The sequence below is a fragment of the Polypterus senegalus genome, chromosome 4 (assembly GCF_016835505.1).
Source record: "Polypterus senegalus isolate Bchr_013 chromosome 4, ASM1683550v1, whole genome shotgun sequence".
NCBI classification, from domain to species: Eukaryota; Metazoa; Chordata; class Cladistia; order Polypteriformes; family Polypteridae; genus Polypterus; species Polypterus senegalus.
The window spans coordinates 211,186,981-211,208,452 of NC_053157.1; the positions used below are offsets into that span (position 1 = coordinate 211,186,981).

The 21,472-nt window shown below is 39.2% G+C and overlaps 1 protein-coding gene across 6 annotated transcripts in view; it reads right to left on the reverse strand.

Moving 5' to 3' along the window:
• Positions 1-21,472, reverse strand: part of exoc6b (exocyst complex component 6B) — a 608,337-nt gene that overhangs the window by 430,375 nt on the left and 156,490 nt on the right. For all 6 annotated transcript variants that reach the window (XR_005633442.1, XR_005633443.1, XM_039751926.1 and 3 more), the window contains exon 6: positions 13,355-13,559. Coding sequence is in view for 4 of the 6 variants with exons in the window: in XM_039751926.1 (XP_039607860.1) it covers positions 13,355-13,559 (205 nt within the window). In the remaining 2 variants the exon portion in view is untranslated. The remainder of the gene's footprint in view (positions 1-13,354; positions 13,560-21,472) is intronic.

The following is a 21,472-nucleotide window of genomic DNA, read 5'->3' on the forward strand; positions in this document are numbered from 1 at the left end:
ACTAAAACATAGACCTTAAAGCAATTTAAACATTCTTATAAACAAAAAAACAGGTTTCTGCTTGACTTATTTCCCCTCAGGACCTTTTTATCTGAGCCATCATCTGTTACAGTAGATTCAAATCTCTGTGTCTCTATGGGGTCTCTAGCATAAACTTATTGTTTGGCTCTATCTGCAACTGCTGCAGAAGATCCAAAAAGAACACAGAGAAGTGAAAAACATTTTTTTACAAGACTTTCTCAAATTGTGTGCTTATGTATAGTGCCTAGGTACAGTATAACCTACTTGGCTTTCTTAGATATCTAGATGTGCCTATAGCTGGTTTGTCTAGGATTTCAAGTTGGTTGATAAGCCAAAAACAGTAAAGATAAAAGGAGAATTATGCACATGGGGTGAGGCAATTAGTGGAGCCCCACTAATAGTCCATCCCTCTTTACCCTTCATCAAACAGAGAAAAAAAAAAAAGTTAATCATACTTACCAGGATTACAGTTAAGAAAGGATTGGGGTTCACTCCAACACTGCTTTGAAGACTTTACCTAATTTTGGCTTACCAAAGCTACTCACTGTTACTTTACAGGAACAACAGAGCAAACTATACAATCTTTTTTCTTCACAAAACTTTCTTGAGTTGAAATAGTGCACACTATCAATACACCCTTTTGATGGGTCCAGACAGGAACTGTTTGGGTATTGGGTGGAGAGTTCCTTGTAATTTGCTCTTAAGCCAATCACACTGTGCACAATAAATGCCTATACAGGTCAAATTTGAAAAAGAAAAAAAAAAGTGTTTACGCAAATCAGTGTTTCAAATGTTTGAGGGGGGAAAAGATTTTTCTTAATTTATCTTTTAGTTAAACTATGGCCATACTAAATAAAGGAAAATCTCCTGAGAGAAATAACTTAAAAAATATTTTTATGCTTGTGAAAAGATGAGTTAGAGATCCACAGCAGTGTGCAGTTTTCAAAAAAAAAAATGGTGCACTCGGGCATAGGTCCATGCAGTACGTAGGATGTTTATAAGGGAACTAATTGGTGGAGCACGCTTGATGGTAAGACACATGTGGTTAGGCCAATTTCCTCATTAGTACTCAGACACTTGTGTATGCTATAGTATAAGATTATTCTATGAAGAACAAAAATAAAGAAGAAAAGACAGGAGGTCACTGGAAAAGGAGGAGATACAGTGCATCAGGAAAGGATTCACAGCGCATCTTTTTTTCATATTTTGTTATGTTACAGCCTTATTGCAAAATGGATTAAATTCAATTTTTTCGTCTGAATTCTACACACAACACCCCATAATGACAACGTGAAAAAAAGTTTCAGATTTTTGCAAATTTATTAAAAATAAAAAAATTGAGAAAGCTCAAAATTGAGCTCAGGTGCATCCTGTTTCCCCTGATCATCCTTGAGATGTTTCTGCAGCTAAACTGGAGTCCACCTGTGGTAAATGCAGTTGATTGGACATGATTTGGAAAGGCATACACCTGTCTATATAAGGTCCCACAGTTGACAGTTCATGTCAGAGCACAAACCAAGCATGAAGTCAAAGGAATTGTCTCTAGACCTCCGAGACAGGATTGTCTCGAGGCACAAATCTGGGGAAGGTTACAGAAAAATTTCTGCTGCTTTGAATGTCCCAATGAGCACAGTGGCCTCCATCATCCGTAAGTGGAAGAAGTTCAAAACCACCAGGACTCTTCCTAGAGCTGGCCGGCCATCTAAACTGAGCGATCTGGGGAGAAGGGCCTTAGTCAGGGAGGTGACCAAGAACCCGATGGTCACTCGGTCAGAGCTCCAGAGGTCCTCTGTGGAGAGAGGAGAATCTTCTAGAAGGACAACCATCTCTGCAGCAATCCATCAATCAGGCCTGTATGGTAGAGTAGCCAGACAGAAGCCACTCCTTAGTAAAAAGCACATGGCAGCCCGCCTGGAGTTTGCCAAAAGGCACCTGAAGGACTCTCAGACCAGGAGAAACAAAATTCTCTGGTCTGATGAGACAAAGATTGAACTCTCTGGTGTGAATGCCAGGTGTCAAGTTTGGAGGAAACCAGGCACCGCTCATCACCAGGCCGATACCATCCCTACAGTGAAGCATGGTGGTGGCAGCATCATGCTGTGGGGATGTTTTTTAGTGGCAGGAACTGGGAGACTATTCATGATAAAAGGAAAGATGACTGCAGCAATGTACAGAGACATCCTGGATGAAAACCTGCTCCAGAGCGCTCTTGACCTTGACTGGGGCGACGGTTCATCTTTCAGCAGGACGACTCTAAGCACACAGCCAAGATATCAAAGGAGTGGCTTCAGGACAACTCTGTGAATGTCCTTGAGTGGCCCAGCCAGAGCCCAGACTTGAATCCGATTGAACATCTCTGGAGAGATCTTAAAAAGGCTGTGCACCGACGCTTCCCATCCAACCTGATGGAGCTTGAGAGATGCTACAAAGAGTAACTGGTGAAACTGGCCAATAATAGGTGTGCCAAGCTTGTGGCATCATATTCAAAAAGACTGTAATTGCTGCCAAAGGTGCATCGACAAAGTATTGAGCAAAGGCTGTGAAAACTTATGTACATGTGATTTCTCAGTTTTTTTATTTTTAATAAATTTGCAAAAACCTCAAGTAAACTTTTTTTCACGTTGTTATTATGGGGTGTTGTGTGTAGATTTCTGAGGAAAAAAAATGACTTTAATCCATTTTGGAATAAGGCTGTAACATGACAAAATGTGGAAAAAGTGATACGCTGTGAATTCTTTCCGGATGCACTGTAGGATTGCAACTAAGGTGTGAAAGCAAGTGGTCAGGAAATGGCCCTGGCACACACATAAATATGGGTCGTGCCTGTTGAGCACTTAGGGAGCAACTCTAAAGGGTACTTTGGATGTCTGAGAAAGACAGACAATGGGGCAGAGCTTGGGGCATCACAGCAGTGACCGCATGAGGTTCTTGTCACGCAAGCCAGTAAATGAATGACTTGAGGTTGTCGGCTCTGTTGGCTGAGCAGACCTTTTGGGTAAGTAGCAAAGCATTCATTTTTAGATGGAAGCACACAGGCTTAGGAGGGATTTTAAAGGACTGATCACACCAGTATTTTAACCTTTAATTTGAACCATTTTTGATTATTTGTGATTTTAACCTCCACCAATGACAATGTTTTTTATTGTGGATTATTTATTCATTTATTGAACACTTCACTTTATTTTTTTTAACACTGTGGAATAAATGCACTTCACCACCTCTGTTTATTATGTGTCCCCGCTGCCCAGATCATCCTCGGACATGACCCTATTACCCCTATAACCCTAGTTCAAGGAAGTACGTCATCTGTGGGCATCCAGGCCATCAAAATACTCACAATCATAAACATTACTGTTAAACAATACTCCCCCTCATTAACAGTCAAAAGTCCTGTCTTCAACTCAAAAGTAGATAATTATGGAAATGTACTTCTCCAATATATTTTCCATTGTGAATTTTTGAGAAATAATTATTAATATTTTAGCACAAACTGCATACACTTTGCACATTTTGAGCATTCACCTGGATAATTGACAGATGGATTATGGGACATAAGTAACTTGAGAATTTGCATCCACATGGATGTGTTTTATATCGTTTGCTGTTGGACAAATGGCGTCGCAATAAAGTTCAATTATATCATAAACTGTCTTCTCATGTCCTGCATGAAAATGACCAATTAAATGTTTTCCTTGGCCATCACTACAAACTACAAGGGATAAGGAACCTAAGTGTGTTGCCCATCATAACAAAACACAAATAGAAAGAGATACAAAAAATAAAATGTTGTCAGGAGCAGCCAAAAACAAAGAAAAAATGACTCATGAAAATAAATGTTAAACAAATAACTGATGTCAAAAAAACATGGGAAAAATGTTCTACACTCTAGAATACTCAGCTTGTAGCAGGTCCCACATGTACTATTGGCCTTTTGTTAGGTTGTCTCTCCCTAATGTACAGTGGGTATGGAAAGTATTCAGACCCCCTTCAATTTTTCACTGATATATTGCAGCTATTTTCTAAAATCATTTAAATTATTTTTTTTCCTCATTAAGGTACACACACAGCACCACATATTGACAGACAAAAAAAAGAATTTTCGAAATTGTTGCAGTTTTATTAAAAAAGAAAAACTATAAATATTACATGGTCCTAAGTATTCAGACCCTTTGCTCAGTATTTAGTAGAAGCACCCTTTTGAGCTAATACAGCCATGAGTCTTCTTGGGAAAGATGCAACAAGTTTTTCACACCTGGATTTTGGGGATCCTCTGCCATTCCTCCTTGCAGATCCTCTCCAGTTCTGTCAGGTTGGATGGTAAACGGTGGACAGCCATTTTTAGGTCTCTCCAGAGATGCTCAATTGGGTTTAAGTCAGGGCTCTGGCTGGGCCATTTAAGAACAGTCACAGAGTTGTTGTGAAGCCACTCCTTCGTTATTTTAGCTGTGTGCTTAGGGTCATTGTCTTGTTGGAAGGTAAACCTTCGGCTCAGTCTGAGGTCCTTAGCACTCTGGAGAAGGTTTTTGTCCAGGATATCCCTGTACTTGGCTGCGTTCATCTTTCCCTTGATTGCAACCAGTCGTCCTGTCCCTGCAGCTGAAAAACACCCCCACAGCATGATGCTGCCATCGCCATGCTTCACTGTGGAGACTGTATTGGACAAGTGATGAGCAGTGCCTGGTTATCTCCACACATACCGCTTAGAATTAAGGCCAAAAAGTTCTATCTTGGTCTCATCAGACCAGAGAATCTTATTTCTCAGAGTCCTTCAGGTGTCTTTTAGCAAACTCCATGCGGGCTGTCATGTGTCTTGCCTCTCCTCAGTGTGTGGAGACAACCTCATCACTTGTCCAATACAGTTCCCACAGTGAAGCATGGCGGTGGCTTCACAACAACTCTGTGACTGTTCTTGAATGGCCCAGCCAGAGCCCTGACTTAAACCCAATTGAGCATCTCTGGAGAGACCTAAAAATGGCTGTCCACCAACGTTTACCATCCAACCTGACAGAACTGGAGAGGATCTGCAAGGAGGAATGGCAGAGGATCCCCAAATCCAGGTGTGAAAAACTTGTTGCATCTTTCCCAAGAAGACTCATGGCTGTATTAGCTCAAAAGGGTGCTTCTACTAAATACTGAGCAAAGGGTCTGAATACTTAGGACCATGTGATATTTCAGCTTTTCTTTTTTAATAAATCTTTAACAATTTCAAAAATTCTTTTTTTTGTCTGTCAATATGGGGTGCTGTGTGTACATTAATAAGGAAAAAAATTAATTTAAATTTAGCAAATGGCTGCAATATAACAAAGAGTGAAAAATTGAAGGGGGTCTGAATACTTTTCCATACCCACTGTATACCTGAAGAAAATGAGTGCTGGGCTTGGGATTATAGTGAGTGGGTGACATTGTGTTGGTCACAGAACCCTGAAAGGTTTCTGTTAAGAATATTATTTCTGTCATCATGATAGTGGTGTTCTGTTCGTGCAGCTGCACGGGGCTTTGTTGGTCTCCTGGGGTAGTGGTAAAGATTAGTGGTGCCCTCTCTGACTTTTACTACATTAGATCAGATGACTCTGGAGAATTTGGCACAGGAGGCTTCCAGTCTGAGTGAGGGGCTGGAGCAAGGAGTTGAGCTGGACAGGCACATCACAGTCAGGGTGCATGCAGAGGTGGACAAGGAAGTTAGCCTGCTGGATTATTTGTATATATCCACGCCCAAGGTGGAAAGAGTCGAGGACATCCTGCGGCTGTTGTGGGCCGAGATGCAACAATGGATGTATGAGATGCATAATCAGATCAAGGAATTGGCTGAAGGAGCTGCAGCTCATGAAGTGGCACTGCAAGGATCAATGAACGCCATGGTGGAGGTGATGCATGATTCGACTGCAGTGGTTCAAGTAAAAGCTAATTGCTTGTCTCCAGAGAAAAGATCAGCAATTGGAAGGAGACCTGCACGATGTGGTTTGGACTGAAAACACATTGCCAGTGATTGTGGCTGTCTAGTTCTATGAGATCCCAAGGTCTCAATTGCTGTTACATCTAACACTGCACTTGGAATTTCCCAAACTGGAAGGTTCATGTTCATCATCGGAGGTTCTCAGGTTTTTAGAGCAGGCTGATTCGTTTTTAGAACACCATCCTTTAGTGTGGAGTTGATGAGCTTTTGAAATGCATTGCTAAGCGGTCCGGTGCAGTCATGGTGACAGGCAGAAAAGGCAAATATTGCAGACTGGTCTTCCTTCTGCACCACATTTTGGGAAATATTCTTACCAGAGGATTACCAGGCTGAAGTTGAACAGCAACTTATGAACACCCAACAGGAGCATATGCAACCTATTAGGGATTTTGCTTACGTATACTGTGTGCTATGCTTAAAATGGAATCCCTCCATATCAGAAGATGACATTGTGGCTTTAAGGGGTATTGGGTGCTCAGTACAATCACTGAATTAATTTGGTACCTTGACTGAGAAAGACTGGGCTGCCAAGAAGGATAATAAACAAAAAAATAAGGACTTATCAGGCAGTAATTTGTCAGGTGGCTGTGGTCAGCAACAAAAGTACCGATCCTCCGGGGCTGAGCTTACCACTGTGTGAACTCAAGTAATGCCCTCTTAATGGTGCTACTATCTGCGAGGGACATCATCAGGGATGCGGTGGTCGACATCGGAAGTACCCTTACCTTAATGAAGCGCAGCTTGTCAGAAAAGATGAAAAAAAACCCACAAGCTGTCCGAGGCAGGTGTTATAATTAGGTTCTTCTTGGCTGAAGGGAGGGCATATGATTATACTGGCAAAGTTACAGCGTGGTTTGCATTGCATCGTGTATCTTGGCAGGTGGACATATACATCTTAAAGGATTCTTACTTGACCATGCTCCTGCTTCTTGGTCTGGACTCCTCATTGCAGCAGTCATGATTTTGCATCCAAAGACTAGGGATTATGTGCTGGCCCAGTTTATTGTATTTAGGTTTGAAAAACGTGCTCAAGAAGAGCTACAGTGGCCCAATCTTTGTTATTATCTGGTGCAATCAGTTACTGAGATGGATACCATAGAAGCAAGTGTAAGTATTCCACTCCAGGATGTGCAACCTCTGTTGAGAAGATGGCCTGTGGTATAGACTGACAAACCAGGATGCACATCAATAGTTTCCCACACTGTTGATGAGGTCTCTGTCTGTCTTAAAGCTTACAGGATGTTCCCTGATGAACAGAAGGCTTATTAAAGTGTGGGTCAACCGTATGTTGACAGATGGCATACTTGAACCTTCATCTTCAGCATGGTCAGGTCCAGTGGTGTTGATCCGGAAATAAAACAGCACCTTTTGATTCTGTGTCGATTATAAGGATCTGAATGCCAAAACCCACCATGACGCCTACTCCTTTCCCTTGGTGTATTAAATACTGGAATCCTTGGGAGAAGCAGCCGTTTTTAGCACATTGGATCTTTAGTTAGGCAACTGGCAAGCATGTATGGGAGAAGACAGTGTAGAGAAGACCTGAAGACTTATTTCATTTTCTGGACATGGCCTTTGGGTTTAGAAAAGCTGGGGCTTCCTTTCAATGATTAATGGAGGAAGTGTTGAGGGGTTTGATTGGAAAAACCTGCTTCTTGTATATTGATGACATCATTATATTCTCTTCATTGGAACTACACCTCCAGGACCTTGATGATATCTTCTTCCAACTCCAGAAGGCACAGCTGACCGTGTGCATGAACAAGTGTCACTTCTTACAGTCCCACTTCAGCTTCCTGGGGCACAGAGTATCTGCCGAAGACATCAAGGTGGACCCAAAGAAGATCACTGTGAAGTACCCTCCTCCTGTAAAACATCAACGCTTTGCAACACTTCTTGGGGATGGTGGGTTGGTTCCATAAATTTATTCCTCAACTGGCTGACCCTTTACATCAACTGACCAGAAAGGGAGTACCTTGGGAGTGAACGCCGGAAAGTGAAGGCGCTTTCATGAACCTCAAAAACACACCTTTGGAATCACCTGTTCTGGCACAACCTGATACATACCTTAGATTTCAGGTTCAAATGGATGGCAGTGACTTGGGGCATGAGGCTGTCCTCACACAAAACAAGGATGGAGAAGAACAGGTGACTGTATATGCTTCCCGATCTCTAATTGGTTCTGAGCTCAATTATTCATGCTCTGAAAAAGAATATCGGCCGGTTGTATAGGCATTTTCTTGAGAGAGTTCTGTTTTAAGTGTATACTACCCACCATGCACTGGCCTGGGCTTTTAATTGCCCCAGGACCTTGTCTCAATTGATCAAGTGGAATTTGTGTCTTCAACAATTTACCTTCAGAAAGTTTTACCGGAAGGGCTCAGGAAATGTGTTACCAGATGCATGTTCCAAGGTTCTGGAACCACCTATATCTTCTGCAGTGCCCTAGTATCAACTCAATGGACAGACCTGCCTCTGGAGTTACCGGACATAGTTCAAGCTCAGTCCATCAGTCATGTTTGTCAAGAGCCAAGAAATAGCACTGAGAAGTGAAATGGGCACATGACTTTTCGGGAACATCAGGGCATGCCCTATTGCTGTGTGCCATCAAAGTTGGGTGGGAACAAACATCAACTACTTGTTCCTGAATAAAAGGTTCCTGAGTTCCCTGCTTATTTCCAAACAGCCCTTTTGGTGGCCATCTAGGATGGCTGAAGAGAATATCAGAGATGGCCTGGTGGCCGACCGTTACAAAGGACATTTAAAAACACATGAAGACCTGTGCCTTTTGTCAAAAGTATGAGAACCTGCTTGGTTATCCAATAGAACCACTTCAGTACACTATGGTGAAGGAACCTGGAGAATCTTGGAGGGTTGAACTAATGGGTCCTCTTCCTGTCATTAAAACAAGGAAAATCTATTTAATGATGGCAATGGACTATTTCACTAAATGCGCAGAGCTGTTTGATTTTTCTGACGTAAAACATCTCGCATTTGGTCTATCCTCAGAAATGACATCTTCACTCAGGGAGTTCTCAGATTTATAATCACTGATAGACTACCTGAGTTCACAAGCTTGGAGATGGATAGCTTTATGGCAGTTTGGGGTGTTCAACACAAGAAAACCACAACTACCACTACCCAGGAAGACCAACTAAGCCCCGCGCAGCCGCATAATTAAAGCAACACTATCATGATAGAAGTAGTATTTCATATTCTTTACAGAATTCCGTGACCAACACTCATCCTATTTAACCCATTCACCACAAATTCCAACCCAACACTCAATGAAAAGCAGTAAGGAAATGAAAAAGTATATCTACATATTTAAAGACAATACAACTTTTTGACATAACCCAACAAACACATCACTAACATGAAGTCAGAAGTTAGGGTGGGATATACAAGCTCCATAAATAATCCATTTCACAAAAAATACTATAGTCTGGTTTTACTTATCTTTAAGTTGGAAGAAGACAATGCAAAGCCAGAAGCCCGACTGAGTACACAGTCAGTCAACATCGATAATGATTAAAGTTTTGTCCTACCGATCAACAAGTTGGTTGCTCTAGATTAGATACAGAAAAGTTCATAATCTGAAACGCATCTCTCTTGTATCCCGCAGACAAAAATCCAACTTCCAGCAGGTGACGATCATCGCAGATAATCTGTGCTAACACGTTGTAGCTTCTCACTTCACTACCCGATGTCTGTCTTTCTCTCTTCCTTGTTTTCTGGGTGAAATCTAGTTGTGTAATATATGACTTGCTTGTATGGAATGTTGTTTGATTTTAATAAATTCAATAAAAAGTTTAAAAAAAAAAATCCTCTTTCGGCAATCAGTCAAACCCGTATTTATCTCCTCTCTAAAGTCACAGCAACCTATTTTTTCTAGTATACATTTAGGAGAGACAAACTAACAAAAGGCCAATAGTACACATGGCACCCGCTACATATTCCCCACCCCTAGGTCAAATGAAGGGCCAAAGGTGCGGCTTCATGTTGGTAACATGCACCATATACACTTTAACCCCAGTGTCAGTGGCCCATTGTACGCACTAATCAACAGGACCTAATTTACTGAGTACAATAGGAGAACCAAACCATTTGGGTGATAGCTTTGCAGCAAATTTAGTTGATGCCTTAGACAGGGGGTGAACCCTCAACCAAATCCGGTCCCAAAATGCATGGAGAACTACTCTTCTACAGTTTGTAATTGACGATATGATGTGGTATCGGGAGATGGAGGAATACAAACTAATCTAAATAAATAAACAGTAAGAGCTCTAACTTAGCAACTACATGCAAGGAAACGTCTTCAATAACTAAGTTTAGAATAGATTCTCCAACCAGCCAGGTGTATACTGTAGTCAACCTGTACGTCAGGAAAAACACATAAGCCAAGGATCTGAAGCTAAAGATCTGCGCTGGTATCCTAAAGGTTGCCAGTTCGAATCCCCGTCACTGCCAAAAGAGATGCTACTCTACTGGGCACTTGAGCAAGGCCCTTAACCTTCAATTGCTCCAGGGGCACTGTACAATGGCAGACCCTGCGCTCTGACCCCAAGGGGTATGAGAAAACAAACAAATTCCAAATACAAGAAATTGTAAAAGGTGAAATAAAGAACAAAAAAAAAAAAGCTCGGGCAGAAAATAAAATGCACAGAAATGGGGAGCACAGTCTTTTTCCTACAGGAGTATGCTGTTACTTTCTTGTGAAAATGATTAGAGGCAGGTGCTATGTTTAATTTCCTCGACAAATGCCACCCTGTTTGCTTTAAATTTACCTGTCCTACTTAAAAATCATAAAATTGAAATTTCATCTGCTTCTTGGAGTTAATGTCAGTCAAGAACTATATTTAAGTTTTATTTATGAATTAGCTCCAGATAATAACCCAAGTAACTGAAGCAAAACCAAACAGGAAGAATGATGGCCAGCTGATGCAGATTCATTAGCATATCTTGTGCATGTGATCAACGCTTCAAAGCTTAAATGCATTAAAGAAAGTAAAAGAGACAGAAAAGAACTTTGCTATGACAGGTGCCAAAAAATGCATAATAAATACAAAAAGGGAATGCTTTTTATTAATAACAAAATGCCCCATTGTCAAGAACTTTGATCACATTATAACGTATTTTCCTTCTTCTGCTTATCAATTAAGACTTACTGACTAAACCACCATGTGTTGCAAGCTACTTTACAAGGTGCTTTATAAATCAAGCAAGAATATACAGTACAATTAAGAACGCATTGAAAATGTAAGAACAACTGAATGTATTAAATTTTTAAAATAGTTAAAACTGCTAAACTGTAGACAAATGCAATGCAAACTGCACAAAAAATAGGTATTTTCTGGAAAAGACTAACAAGTGTGAATTTCCAATTATCGAAATTTCAGAAAAGAATTACAATCAGGCCTCATTATATAAAGCCATTCGTTATAAATACCTCTTTAAAGTGCTTTACACTGCTTGTATAGTACAGGATTTATTTCCCCTTGGGATTAATAAAGTATCTATCTATCTATTAACACTTTCATGCCAGAAGGGAGGACAGGTAAGCAACTTTGCTCAAAGACCTTCATTACGGAACATGGAGGCTTTGCACTTTAATGTATTGAGAAACTACACTGTCATCATGTGATATATTTCACACTGTCTACATGGTTTATAAAAGCCAATTGTGGTTTAGTAGGTAGCATGGTGGTGGTTTATAAACCAGCCAAAATATTTTAAAGTAAACATTTATTCATTATTTCATTCATTCTCTCCATTTTAGCAACCAACATAATTCAATTTGTGGGACAATGTGACACTTAAGTACCAACTCAGAGTTATGCACAAAATCTAGAGTTCTGATGAGAAAAAGTTTTGATGACAGCAGGCCATTAAACTGAACATACTGTACTCTAGCTCATCAAACTCCCAAAAAAACTCTTTTAAGAAACCAAGTCAAGATGTGAAGGCCTTCTGAGTACATAAAAATCTCCCACATTTCAAGGGAGAACTATGTGGGCTGTAGTGGGGGAGTAAAGGTGGGATAGGTCTCAATCAGTAGGTTAGGCTCTACTGTTTTCAGCAACCATCATGAGTTGGACCGGTGAATATTGGGGCTTTGTTGTTCAAGCATATTATGAGAGCAACCATTCCGTAATAGCAACGTAGAGAGCGTTCCATACACACTTCGCGCTTGATTGAAATGCTATGGATTTTTTTTGCTATGGATTTCTAGCCTTCAAGCAACTGGGTCCACACTGAAAAGAAAATCACCTGGCAGACCTAGCACAAAACATGTGTGGTTTCAACAGGACAGGATCACAGCTCACACAGCACGAAGTTTGCTTGGAGTGTTTGGGGAAATGTTCCCTGAGCATTTGATCTCTTTAAGGGGAGATGTGGGGTGGCAGGCATGGTCACCAAATTTAAGCCCATGTGACCTTTTCCTTTCGGGATACCTAAAGGAAAAGGTTTTCAAACATCGTCCTCTATCTCTTGAGGATTTGAAGGAAAGGATCAGACAAGAAGATGGCACCATTTCACCTAAGATGACCTGGTGAAAGATGGAGAACTTCCAGGATGGTCTTCAGCAATGTATTGCCAGTGACAGCCACCATTTTTATGATATGATTTTTAAAACCCATTAAAACAAAACTGTTTTTTATGTACTTTTTATAAATATATACACATTTTTTTAGACTGCTTCGTTCATTTTTTTATACCCCTTCAAAATGTGGGAGATCTTTATGCTCCACCTTGTACTTTCTTCTGGACTGCTTTGGAACTTAATCCCCATATTAACAGTTCACTTTGTTAAACAATACAAAAACTTTACAATGTTTGTGCAAAATTTACTCTTAAAAACTTTTGCCGGAACCTAGTGATCTAGATTAAAAACAGCTGATATCAATCATATTAATTCTATTGACAAATTTTAAAAGCTTCTGGTCTTGTCATTTTAAACTTCTGTTTATTAAACATGAAAGGGAACAAAAACTTCAGTGTTTTTATATGCCAAGTTTATGGAATCAGTCCAGCCACTTGTCTCTGGACCTCCTTCACAACTGTTATGTCTTTTTGTAATAAGCACATCAAAACTGCATACAATGATTCAGGCAAGACATCATAAAAGCACTGTACTATTTTAGCATAACCATCCATGATATTAGACATCATAAGTGTACTGTAAACTTTAAGCATAACTTTCCATGATATTTAAGCCACAAAGTACAGGTGTCATGTAACCCAACATTCTTTTAGACTTGCTGCTTCAAAAGAAAACTAACAGCAATGCATTCAGGTCAGGAATTATCAAATGTTGCAAAATTAGACTTTTTGCAAAGAGTATAATGATCAAAAGGTACAGAGTAACAAAGAGCATACCTGTTTCATGGCAGTCTCCCCAATCTTGTCAGAGTGCTTGCGAATGCTTTCCAGGAAATCTTTCAGGTCAGACATTGATACATCCTTAATCTCCATGCGCAAGCGAGGAATGTTATCACTCATAATCTTGCAAAAACGGTACTGGCTAACATGGGGCAGGTAATGGTGCTCCACTTGTTCCAAGGTTTTTAGAGCAGGGTAGTGTCTGAAAACAGAAATATACAAAATAATTTTAGATGATTCTTTGTGTCATTCACAAAAAAAAGTAGCTTGGCAGCAGCTTAGAAAGAAAAAGAACTTAGACACTTGTAGTTTTTAACATAAAATCTTGTGTGTTGTGAAAATTACTTTCTCAACTCCCTTGACGTGTGTCTGAGGTTTGGTTTTCTGTGTTTTTCCGACTAAGCCCAAGTCAGACTCAGGGTAATGTATAATTATCTGCTTTACAGTGTAAAGTCTGAATAACTATCAAGACAGCTTCCTACTGTCATCTAGTGGATAAAATAACATCACTGCAAACAAATCATGAATATTTATAAGATAAAACTCATCAACATTACAGAGTAGAGGGAGCAGCCTTCAAACAACGCTTGTGTTTGGGCAGCCAGCCAGCAGACATCCAAAACGCCCTCTCAGTTGTGAGAAGAACAAACATGGTATATAACTGGGGCAAAATTTAATTGCTATGTCTAGAACACAAGTGCTAGCTTAAAAGACTGCTAGCTTATACTAATATAGGCAGCTAGAAAGTTTACTGTTTCCATGGTGGGATCCTACTATGGAATATAGACATTGCAATTACCCGATAACCTGATGCGACTCCAGCCCTTGTAATATCACTAGAATGGCTCGGAGGGTATGAACAAAAGACAATAATTCAAGGGTAAGTAAAACTGATAGACAGAACTTTTCACCAATGGTCAAAAGACTGGGCTTATGCACACACAGGAAACCAATGCTGTGACCTTTAATCGTTGCTTTAGACTCCACAAACACATCTTATTGCTTCTTCATCAAGCTTACAGCTCTCTACCTGGCTGTAACTTTGGCTGTTAATAGTCAGAACCCACAGCTGTTAGGGTGTAGTCATAACAGAGGCTGAAGCATTGCCAAAGGGTGGATGTATAAAATATAGGAATAAACACAGTGTTGTTGAAAAGAGTTTAACAAAAGCTACAATTTTTTTAGAAGTGAGAATCCTTGGCAATTCCTTGAATCATTAAAATATACATAAAATGGATAACATTTCTCATCTCCTTATTTCTTGATTACGGAGAACATAATAATAAAGGTCTACCTGCATCTATCCTAATGTACTCATTTTTATTTTTATTTTTTTTACAAACAAATATCATAAATAATAAGGTTGATTCATGAGCAGATCATTTTTGACATGTCTATAAGGAAATGTAAATGTGGAAAATTAAATTAAATGTGGAAAATTAAAAAGATACTGTTGTCTAGACAAGGTAATATTAACCTAACAAACATTAACTAGTACATTAATGGATGGATGTGCAACGTAATGTTACCAGTAATAAGATTACAACTCCAACAAACAAGGCTCTTTAGAATCAATATTCTTTAATTTCTATAAAAGTGTTGTTCATCATTCAGAAAACCTTAATAGTGGAGTTTGCATCATTCAAAGTGAAATGCCAACACACACAGCTTTGGAAATAGTAACACCTAAAGCAAATCTATTCATCTTTTATTGACCTATAATTTTTAATTTCTGAAATGTAGCATGCTATCATTTTATTAAATTCTTATATTACAGTGTATCCAGAAAGTATTCACAGCGCATCACTTTTTCCACATTTTGTTATGTTACAGCCTTATTCCAAAATGTGTCCTGCTGAAAGATGAATCATCGCCCCAGTCTGAGGTCAAGAGCGCTCTGGAGCAGGTTTTCATCCAGGAAGTCTCTGTACATTGCTGCAGTCATCTTTCCCTTTATCCTGACTAGTCTCCCAGTTCCTGATGCTACCACGAACATGCTTCATTGTAGGGATGGTATTGGCCTGGTGATGAACGGTGCCTGGTTTCCTTAAAACAGGACGCCTGGCATTCACACCAAAGAGTTCAATCTTTGTCTCATCAAACCAGAGAATTTTGCTTCTCATGGTCTGAGAGTCCTTCAGGTGCCTTTTGGCAAACTCTAGGTGGGCTGCCATGTGCCTTTTACTAAGGAGTGGCTTCCGGCTGGCCACTCTCCCATACAGGCCTGATTGTTGGATTGCTGCCAAGATGGCTGTCCTTCTGGAAGGTTCTCCTCTCTCCACTGAGGACCTATGGAGCTCTGACAGAGTGACCATCAGGTTCTTGGTCACCTCCCTGACTAAGGCCCTTCTCCCCCGATCGCTTAGTTTAGATGGCCGGCCAGCTCAAGGAAAAGTCCTGGTGGTTTCGAACTTCTTTCACTTACGGAGGATGGAGGCCACTGTGCTCACTGGGACCTTCAAAGCAGCAGAAATTTTTCTATAACCTTCCCCAGATTTGTGCCTCAAGACAATCCTGTCTCAGAGGTCTACAGACAATTCCTTTGACTTCAGGCTTGGTTTGTGCTCTGACATGAACTGTCAACTGTGGGACCTTATATAGACAGGTGTTTGCCTTTCCAAATCATGTCCAATCAACTGAATTTACCACAGGTGGACTCCAATTAAGCTGCAGAAACATCTCAAGGATGGTCGGGTGAAACAGGATGCACCTGAGCTCAATTTTGAGCTTTCTCAATTTTTTTATTTTTAATAAATTTGCAAAAACCTGAAACTTTTTTTCACGTTGTCATTATGGGGTGTTGTGTGTAGAATTCAGAGGAAAAAAATTGAATTTAATCCATTTTGGAATAAGGCTGTAACACAACAAAATGTGGAAAAAGTGATGCGCTGTGAATACTTTCTGGATGAACTGTATCTCTTAGATGAAATGGAGCAGCAGAAGGGTAAGTATTTCCCAAAAAATATATATTTTTTTTTTATTCTGAGATTAAATAAGTTTTTGCTCACACTGTGATTTTAAAGTGGTATCTAAATCTAGGAGCTTGGGGTTCCAAAAACATAGTGCATTGTTTACCATTTAAATAAACAGAGCGCATGATTTGAATGCCAGCATTGCTGAACACATCAGAAAGCAAAATTTGAGAAAGCATAAGTGTTTGTTTATCCACATGAAGTCTCTGGTTTAGTAAGGGCATACTGAGCAAGTAAAGATGATGTTTTCAAAACCGATCGGAATTCTGTTATCCTAAAGTCATTTGTAAGAGATGATAAAAAAACGGGATGTTTACGTTCCTAAAATCTTTAAAAGTAATTGGCAAAATACAACAGCAGTGCATTACAAGCTTCATTTAAAGGATTTTGTATCTGTAAGCACTGACTAAACATATTTGTGTTATAAATCAAGGCCCAGTAAGGGAGCTTTACTTAACTATTTCTGCTACCCAATATAATATGAAACAAACAAAATGCCATAATTAATAATTACCAAATAACAGATGGAAGGATATAAATAATTCAGCAAAATGTAATTAAGAAGACTGAAAACCAAAATGAACCCTGTGTAAAGAATTACAAAAATGAATTTTACTAATAAATCAGAAAAACCCATTACCCTCAAAAGGCTATTAAGATCTGAGGCAAAATCCAGCAGAAGGGTTTACACCCAACCAAATTACCAACCAATATTCTTTCCAGTTCAATATTCACCACAAGCAAGGAAAGAAAGTTTAAAATACAAAAATGTATTTTAAAAGCTTCCATCTGCAAAGAACACAGAAGTCAGACTGTATCTGCAAGGTAAATTAAGTCATTTAGAGCTCCAGTAAGATTCTATCAATTTATCGCTGGGGTGTATTTCAAAATAAATGAAACTTAGCTACTTTAATGTTCTACATGATAAAGCATCCAGCTGCTTATGGTTTACAAAGATCCTACCAATAAAAAGAAACTTGTAAAACTGAATAAAAAAAAAGTAGAAAAAATGAGTGACAAATGTACACATACAGTATATACTGGAGGTGTCATAAGTGGTACTGCTGGGGCATTTATTGTACCAGTAATTTGCTATATCATAATTACACACTAGTCATCACATTAAAATAACACATAATGGCTGTAAATTAGAAATTAATGTTTAAAAAGGCCGAAAACCACAATACAGTAATTCCTCCTCGATCGCGGGGGTTCTGGATAGGTGAAAATCCGCGAATAGAAACCATATGTTTGTATGGTTATTTCTATATATTTTAAGCCCTTAGAAACTCTCCCACACTGTTTATAAATATTCTCCGCACAGTTATACAGTAAACCCTTGTTTATCGCGGTTAATCCGCTCCAGACAGATAAATGAGTTTCCACGAAGTAGGATTCTTTATTTATAAATATTTTCACAGTTAGAGCATAGAAAACTGTTTACGACTTTCTAAATACGTTTTTTAACATTATTAGAGCTCTCTAGACATGAAATAACACCCTTTAGTCAGAAGTTTCAACTGTGCTCCATGACAAGACAGAGATGACAGTTCTTTCTCACAATTAAAAGAATGCAAACATATCTTCCTCTTCAAAGGAGTGCCGTAAGGAGCAGAGAATATCAGAGAGAGAGAGAAAAGTAAACAAAAATCAATAGGGCTGGTTGGCTTTTAAGTAAACGAAGCACCGGGATAAAGCCGCCGCAATGAAGGGATCAATGTGAAGGTAGTCTTTTCAGCATTTTTTAGAGGAGCGTCGGTATCTTCTAAGCAATTAGCCTCTGTGCAAACAGCCCCTCTGCTCACACCCCCTTGTCAGGAGCAGAGAATTTCAGAGAGAAAGGCAGAGAAAAGCAAACAATCAAAAATCAATACGGGCTGTTAGAGCTTTGAAATGTGAGAAGCGCAGGAAGCATATCATATATCATTAAGGAGTTTTATTTAATATGTAATATATGCTCTGATTGGGTAGCTTCTCAGCCATCCACCAATAGCGTCCCTTGTATGAAATCAACTGGGCAAACAAACTGAGGAAGCGTGTACCATAGATTAAAAGACCCATTGTCCGCAGAAATCTGCGAACCAGCGAAAAATCCGTGATATATATTTAGATATGCTTACATTTAAAATCCGCGATGGAGTGAAGCCGCGAAAGTCGAAGCACGATATAGCGAGGGATCACTGTATATCAACTGCAAAACCTCTACAGCTACACAAACTTTCCATGCCCATCAAATGATGGAAGGGAACAAAACAAATATATTAGGCAAAAAGGTGTTTACTGCATTTTAAAACATATCACTTTAAGAAAGTTGGTGTAAGTGCAGACATACTGGAATTGACTTGTTTCCCTCTTTATAAATATTAGTCTAATGATTATGCAGAATGCCTAAGTATAGGCAATGTGAGAAATTAATTTAAGCATAAAAACAGTAAAAGATAAAACTGTTAAAGAAGCAGTATCTATTTTATTTCAGTCAGTTGTCAAAGTATGCCAGGTGCACTCACATTTTGTTCTGAAAAGTTGAAAACTATAAGCATTTTCATTGATCTGATCAGAATTTACACAATTTAAAAAAAAAAAAAACAACATTTATTTATATAGCACATTTTCATAAAAAAAGTAGCTCAAAGTGCTTTACATAATAATAAATAAAAGACAAAATAAGAAATTAAAATAAGACAACATTAGTTAACATAGAAAAGGAGCAAGGTCTGATGGCCAGGGTGGACAGAAAAAAACAAAAAAAAAACTCCAGACGGCTGGAGAAAAAAATAAAATCTGCAGGGGTTCCAGGCCACGGGACCGCCCAGTCCCCTCTGGGCATTCTATCTAACATAAATGAAACAGTCCTCTTTGGAGTTAAGGTTCTCACTTTTTTTTTTTTTTTTTTTAAATTTAAAGTTGTGCATAGACATAAGTACATTTTTAATTCATTATTTGTGTGCCTACAATTCACTACCCACCAAGTAAAGGTTTGCAGTCCCAAACTTACCTTATAGTCAAACTTTATAAAAATATTCCTATTGATAATCATAGCCTCTACAATAGAAAAATAGCAAAATGACATTTCTGGGCTCAATACAGGCTTAGCAATATAGTATCTTGCCACATCCTTTGTTGAGGTAGAAGAGTCTCTGTCACTTAACAAAAGGTAGTGAGGAAGTCAGGTCAAATCGACTCGGGATCCCAAATGGCAAACCTCCAGGCAGACGCGCGGTGCGGTCCCGTCCCGCCCCCTAGAAACGATCATCTATCTGCCACAGCAAGGTATTACGTGGGCATCCCCTTGGCCTCGTCCAGCCACTCAGGTCCTCCACAATAAGGATCCTGAAAGCCGAACCACATGGCCGTAGTGCCGTAATTGACACTCCCTCACAACGTAAGTACTGTGCCTCATTTGGAGCTCCATGAGCAACTACTCATTTGACAAAAAGTCGAACCAGCCATACACAACGATTCTCCGAAGAGAGACTGTGCTGAAGAGTTCGTCTTCGTGTCAGGTTACTGAATAGCGTATCTATGTCTCACAACCATATAGCAAAACAGGAAGCACCAGGACTCTTCACTTCTCCGCACAGATATTGGGAGCACTAAATGCCCCTTTCCTACAACCTCATGATCCTTCCAACATGCTCTCCCAATATGTCTACTGACTTCTTAAGAAGAGTAATCAGAAACATGAAAGTCACTGACAAGGTAAGTAAATCTCTCGATGAGGTAGATATTGTCTCTGCAGACACACTGCTGAAGGCTGTGTCCAAGATGTCATTAAAGGCCTGAATCTTGATTTTTGAAACTAAGCCCAGCCTTCAAATGAACGTGACAGTAAAAAGTACAGTCCGTTACAAAAGCTGGATTCTCAATGTGTGCAATTTGTGATGACTAAAAAGAAAGGGTAGGGTGCAGTACAAGTTAAGACTACTTCTCTGTAATGCACATATAAAAAACAGATAATAATTGCTTGTGTTTACACAACTATTCAAGACAGTAAATCAATTTTCCACTTCTATTATAGCTATATATAAAAAATAAAAAACAGTCAAAATAGCATTTCAGTGCTTCAGGGAGGAGCAGCAAATTAAACGATGGTGAATTAGTAATACAATAATGGAATAAAGTAAACTCAGTTTCTCCATTCTTTCCCTTTACAGGTACTGTAAAAATGAAAATGTAATTTGAATATTCATTTCCTCATTACCCCTTTATTTTCCACAATATCAAGTCATCAGCCACCAGTCATACAGAGTATATGCAAAATGACAAGCTGGCTTAGCCTGAGGTAACTAAAATGAACCTTGCTAACACTGAAAGTTCATAATGGTTACGTAAAGCTGTTATAACTAAAAAAGGAAAATCAGAAATATGGCAGTTATTTTCCATTTGCTTCAATGGAAAAAAATCCAGCTTTTGTTTGTTGTGATTGATGCTCAACATTTTTAGCATAAAGAAACGGGAAGTCAGAAATTTCAGGTTTAAGAAGCAGAAGGCTGTCTGTTTTAGTAATGACAAATGATTAATTTTTCTGTGTTGTGTACAGCTCCTGGATGACTGCATCCCTGCAAATAAAGGACATTTTAGAACGATGAGTTACCAAAATAAATGTCCTTAACACTAGAATTACCAGAGCCTACAAAAAAACTCATAGATCTGTCCCACCTTAAATCGCTTCTCACCCCGACAAGTCAGTTTTGAGAAGTCAGATGCTTTTATTCTTACTATTTTAGAATAAAAACATAATTTGATTTCAGTCTGTAACAGCCGGTGTAAATGTATGATGCTTGTAAATGTTAGCTTTGTGTTTTTTTTTTTATTATTCAGTTTCATCCTCTCAGTCTCTCACGATCCTACCCTACCCCAACCCCCCATTTGACACTGCTGTTTTCACATAAAGACGCGCTATAGCTCTGCACTCTGTAGAAAGTAAATAAATCCAAATAAATAACATTCAATCTGGCTTTTATGTAAGTATCATATAAATGTTGATGTACAAGTATAACAAAAGAAGTGCACTTTTACTCAAGACTATAACCGAAGAAAAAAGAAAGTCACAAGTACAATGCAGAGCTGTGTTTGAGCGACACGGGCATGCTCAAAAAATACACGTGTAATGCCACGAAAAGTGCACGCAGACACTTCAGTT